The following is a 5930-nucleotide window of genomic DNA, read 5'->3' as shown; positions in this document are numbered from 1 at the left end:
CCCGGGCGCCCCAGGAGAAGAGGGCCCCGAGGCCACCTGCCCCAAGCCCCCTTCGAAAAGCGGAGCTTCCACCTGCAGCTCCGGCCTCACGAGAGGAGAAGAAGGTGCCGAGGCCACCTGCCCCGGACCCCCTCCCGAAGAAACAACCTCCACCACGGAGACCTCGTCCACCGCGAGAGAAGAAGAGGGCGTCGATGCCACCTGCCCTGAACCCTCTTCAAAAGACGGAACCGCCACCTGCAGCTACGGCCGAGTGACAGAAGGAGAGGGAACCGAGACCACCATCCCCGGCCCCCCTCCTGGTAGAGGGACCTCCACCGCCGGGCCCTCTCCTGAGGAAAATCAACGAGCAGATGGGAGGGAACCTCCTCCACCTCACCCTTGACCGGATTCGGCGAAACCCCAAGTAGTTGACTCACAGCTTCCTCAAAATCCAAAACAGGTAACATGTGCTCAAACACCTCATCAGTCTCCACCTGCTCACTCCAAAGCCTCGGAGGCGCAGAAGCCAGCTCGAAAGACCCAAATCTGAGAGTAGTCGTAGGCACCGAGGAGGGTGGTACCGTACCATCCCCGGACGTCTGAGAGACGGTTCCCGGTGCAGTGGACGACTCTCGTCCATTCTCATCAACCGGCGCCTCCTTAAGCCCCGAACTGTCATCTCCCTCGTGCATATCAATATCAGTCCCATTAGCCATCTCGGCGAACAGACTCTCATCCTCAAACTCAATCATGAGGTTATAAATCTGGCCTCGATATGCTCACTTGACCACCTCAGGCACGTACTCAATATCCAGAACACTAACCAGCAGTCGGGCTATCCCGTGAGCTCTGGTAAAGTCCATATCCACTCGCTCTGGTCTCCCCACCATAATACCCAAACTAGCCACAACCCTAGCATCATGCATCGGCTTCGAGGGAGCCCTGGAAAAATGCAGCCAAACCTGAGTCAGAGGTTTGCCCTGAGGCTCGACCCTCTTCCACTCATGAAACTCAAGGACACAATCTGTACCCGGCACTTTGCACATCCCAAAACTCAGAAGTCTCTGTAGATCCTCAACCGAAGGGAACTCAACCCTAAACAGTTTATCCTCGAGACTAACAAGCTCCCACTGGAAGTCACCTGGAGCTAACTCCTTCAGCCTCTGCACAATCTGTGTCTCAGAGACCGCTCCTCTGGTAACTTTGACTATCCCAGTAGTCAAACTCAGGGTCTCGTCAGGAACCTCCCTCTCATTAGGAGACTCAAAGAATGTGAGTTCAGCACAGTACACTCCATACATAATGAGAGACGGTGCCTGATCTCGCAAAAACGGACAATCCCCCATATCATGTGCCGGTTTGCCACAAGTGCCACAAAGTTCAGCCACACACTCAGCAATAAGATGACCCTTCCCACCACATCGATAGCACAACATTTCTATTTCTTACACGCCCACTTGGACGCCCTCTCCAACTCAGCCCTGTCTATCGCCTCCACTGACACTGTCAATACGGACTCACTCCCGGGTATCTCAGCGTTAGCTAGCGCCGACACCACCTCCATAGCCTGACCTGACAAAACCGGCTCCTCAATAGACCCATCAACGGCCATCTGCTCGACAACAGGCGGAGGAGGCTGTCGTGGGCGGTACCGGCCACCTCGACCACCACGATGACCGTGGAAACCACCCCGCTATCGATAGCCCGGGCCAGATGCCCCCTCAACAAAACCTCCCGGGGGCCCAAAAACGGTCGTTCCGCCGAGCCGTCGCTCTGCCAAGCATATCCTCGACCACCACCCGTCGACGAGGAGCCACGGTGCTGACCAACCCCATATGCATTGAATCCATCATCTCCCCACTGACCCAGGGCGCGACAGAAGTACCACCAACACCAGAGTTTTGAGGCGGAGGCTGTGCCTGCGTCTGCACCATCCCAGACCTGCTCTGCGTAGGCTTGGCGACGAGGTGAGGTGGCAGGGCCGGCCTCGGCTATTGCCCGATCGTCAACCTCGGGTTCCCCGGCGCAGGCGGCCTCGGTGCGACATCGCCCCGGCCCGCAGCGGCATTCCCAGCCGTGCCAGGCGCCGAAGGACGAGGCCCCGGATTCTGCCCATTGCGCCCGACCGCATGACTAGCAGCCGAGCCAGTCGCCGGCGGGCGAGCACCGGGCATCATGACACCACCCCGGCCCACAGCCGCAGCGGCCGTTGCCATGCCCCGACCCGTAGCCGTCACCACCGGCGGCACCCCTCCACGGCCAGAGCTAGGGACCGGCGGCGGCACCGCGCCCCGGCCATCGCCAGCGCCCGGCGGCGGCGCTACCCCGGCGCATCCTGACCCGGAGGGCACCGCGGGCTTTTCCCCGGCGGCAGCGCGCCACCGCGGCCCGCCATAGCGCCAAGCGGACGAATTTGCCAAGCACGACCACCTCCAGCAGAACGAAGGCGCGGACACCGGCGACGAAAAACCCTAGAGTGCGAGGAAGAGGCTGGGGACATCGATCGATCGCTGCATGCGACGTCGCCCACAAAAGCGATCGAGACTGGACCTGACTGGGCCTCATACCCAGCAGTTCCCGGCCCACTGATACACTTTAGCCCGTCCTCCACATCCAGCCCACTTCGGCCCAGGAGCGTTTTCAAACGCTCCTGGCGAGCCGCCTGGATCGGGATCACCATGACCGCCGGCTTTGCCGCCGCGGCCACCTCTGGCGCCGATCTAGGCCCTGCCCGGCGTGGCTTTCTTCTACTCTTCACCGTGATCGATGAGTCCGGCCGAATCAGATCGAAAAACATTAGGTTCGGAAGCCGTACCTTAGGTAGGGGGCCCTTCCATGGCCGGACCGCCGCCGCCGCCGTCCTCCGATGAACCACGCGGCGAAGCATCTCCTTCTTATCTCCCGCATGAAGCCCAACCATAGCCGGATCATCGGGGGGCAGAACCTCGTCTATCGTAGTTGCCACTTCATCTTCGTTGAAACCTACACTCAGAAAATCACACAAGAAATCGGACGGCGTCGGCGATGGCGGAGATGGCGGCATCGCATCCGCGTCCTCTTCTCCATCGTCCTCGTTGTCGCCGGCGAGGGCCCAGAACCGGCCGCCCACCCGCCGATGGTCACCAGAGAATGGAGGCGGGGGGCCCGTGGTCGCCGCGCCTCCAGTCGCCCTCTCTCACATTGAAGTTTGCCCGGCCCACATATAACACATATAATTTGTGTACCAATGCTTGTTGAATACCCCACACAAATAATTCGTGCCTGAGCTTGCATTGGGACTCACTTAGAGGAAAGTGTCATAAATTCCTGCTCAGAGAAAGGTGCATCGAGAGGCAGAAGCTACGGGATAGAATTAGGGTAAAGGTCCTCAGGAGACAATCATTAAGATGAGATTGTGAAAGAAACCTTGTTTTAGGGAGTGAAAGAGACCTAAGATGAGATGGAGGCGTTTTGATTGTGAGAGAAGAAATTGATCCCACGTACTACCTCAATAATGGTAGTCTTTTTTTTGAAAACGCTAGAAAGCATAGACATGAAAATGTTTTATGCTTGCATCATCAGGGATGGGATACCATCTTCCTTAATAATGGCAATCTTATTTTTGTGTAAACGCTAGGAAACAGAGTCGTGAAAGTATTTTATGCTTTCATCATCAGAGATGTTGCTTTGATTTTTTTTCTCTTTGCTTAAGAACAGGGCCATTTGTCTGACGACACGTTGGAGAGAGACGATGACCGTTGGAGAAAAAGACCTGATTTCTTTAAGGCAGTCAATGTGGATTGGTTTGTGTTTGTTGGATTTAATTGTTGTGTATAGGTAGCATTCCAGTTTTATGGAGCGTTCTTTATTGATTATGGAGACCTCTAGGATGCGCAAACTCAAAGTCTTCATAATTATTGTGTATGTTATCATGGGACGAATTCTTTTCCAATTAAAACAAAAATCGTGAACTTTCCTCTTCATCGCACACAATTGTGATAGGAAGCGCGCTTTATAAATTATATATGCCGATTCCATAAGATGGCGACTCTACTATATGTATTTTTGCGAGTCCCCGTCATAGTGGCGGTTATTATGGCAATTCGGCCCACATGACTTGTTCTAATTCTCATTTAGAAGGAAAAAATTGCTACTGCGTCTGATTTAACATAAGTTTCGTAATTTTGAATTAAATCCTAAATTAAAATTGCAACACTTATTTTGGATCAGAGTGAGTAACAAACAAATATGAATATTTTATTGAGAATTCATGTTTCCGTACTCGAAATTATTCCACCGTTGCAACACACCGACATTCATTCAACACCAGTAGGAGTACAAGCAATTGGCGTACATAGATATATTTTGGGGTACCTAGCTAGAGCTAGCTAGTCGGTGAAGCTGCAACACACGCTAGTTCAACTAGTAGCACGAGCAATAGATATTTTTGGGCAAGCTACCTAGCTAAGGTAGCTAGTCGGTGAAGTTGTTGAGGCATGCGTGTGGCTCGGTGGCCTTGGCTGCGGGCGTGGGCTCGACGGTGGGGGATGGCGGGACGGGCGCCGTGCAGAGCAGCTCCTTTGGCAGGTCGGGGATGCCCTTGAGGTAGAAGGTGTAGAAGATCTTGAAGGGGAAGACGATCTGGTTGAGCTTGACCTGGCCGTAGACGCCCTCGAAGACGCCGGAGCCGCCGGTGACGGCGAGGTAGGACTCCTCGTAGGTGAGGTAGGGCCCCTGCACGGTGATGTGGCCGTAGTCGCCGAAGTAGATGCTGTAGATGGCCTCGTAGCGGTCGCCGTTGCGCTCCGGCACGTGCTGGATCAGGATGCAGATCCCCGCCGTGATCCCGATCCGCTTGTCCAGGCTGCCGTTGTACACCTGCGCGCGCGCCGTTGACTTCCTCAGCAAAGCAAGCAGAGGAGCTGAACAGAAGAAGGAGCTAGATTCATCACTGGCTTTGGCTGACTGACCTTGTTGGTGAAGGGGACGAGGTCGCCGAGCGCGTTCTGGCTCTGCTTGGCGCTGAGCCGGAGGTAGGCGGGGCTCTCGCGGTCGCGCTCGTTGAGCTCGTACACGTGCAGCTCCTGCACCTTGGTCGGCCTCGCGTCCATGGCCACCGCGGGCTTGGGCGAGAAGAGCGACGCCCGCACGGGGCCGCCGCACTTCCTGCCCGAGCTGACGCTGACCCTGCCACCGAACCCAGCCCTCGCGGCCTGGCGAGGGGTCAGCTTCGCCGAGACGGACGCGCCGGCCCTGACGGAGACGGAGGAGGGGGGCGCTGCCATGGTGCTGGTGGTGGTGGTGGCGACGGCTAACGGATGATGATATTCTTGGGTTCGATCTGCTTTCGATTGACGATGAGCTGGTACACACCCTAGGCTCCTTATTTAAGCACGCCTAGGCAGTGAGCGGCTGCGTTAGGTGGTGCGTGCGCGAGCTTAGTGCACCGTGCTTGTCGCTGGATCAATTCAACTTTATTATTATGGGTCCTTGTTCTCACTGTTCTGAGCACGCCGACCAATAATTGACACGAGGGGAACGTGGTGAGCGAAGGCGACACCGTGCTGCCCATCCAGTGTGTTTGTTTCTTATAATAATCCGCAACCAGGAAATATTCAGTTTTGAAATGTGCTATATGTACGACGAGACTCACAGTCAGAGTAAAATCCAGCCCCGCGTGCATAGGAGTGAAAAGGCTACCGCCGCCCGATTGCATGGGTCGTAGTCGTAGAAAGATCAGACGGTAAATGCCGTGTGTGGAACACTTTTGATTAGCCGAAAGAACCAATGGCGATTTCGGTTGACCCAGCAACAATTTATTTACCGATAACTCCTTGGACTTTTTTTTTCTCTTTGGTTGTTGCTTTCACAATCAATCACTGACCGGATTCTTATTATTCATGTGTAATTAGCATCTCTTTTTAAATTATTATTCTTCAAGAGTTGACTCATCGGGTATGCTTGGCTTT

At 55.0% G+C, this 5930-nt stretch overlaps 1 protein-coding gene across 1 annotated transcript; it reads right to left on the bottom strand.

The window, feature by feature from the left end:
* Nucleotides 1–4197: 4197 nt before the first annotated feature.
* LOC123138464 (allene oxide cyclase, chloroplastic) lies at nucleotides 4198–5339 on the bottom strand. The gene is made up of 2 exons (XM_044558444.1): nucleotides 4932–5339; nucleotides 4198–4839 (listed from the first exon to the last, which is right to left on the bottom strand). The coding sequence occupies exons 1-2, from the start codon at nucleotides 5244–5246 to the stop codon at nucleotides 4435–4437; spliced, it is 720 nt and encodes a 239-aa protein (XP_044414379.1). The 5' UTR covers nucleotides 5247–5339; the 3' UTR covers nucleotides 4198–4434.
* Nucleotides 5340–5930: the final 591 nt, after the last annotated feature.

This window comes from Triticum aestivum, chromosome 6B (genome assembly GCF_018294505.1).
Source record: "Triticum aestivum cultivar Chinese Spring chromosome 6B, IWGSC CS RefSeq v2.1, whole genome shotgun sequence".
Lineage (NCBI taxonomy): Eukaryota > Viridiplantae > Streptophyta > Magnoliopsida > Poales > Poaceae > Triticum > Triticum aestivum.
Note: the sequence above shows the minus strand (reverse complement) of the source record. Positions and strands in the feature narration are given on the sequence as shown.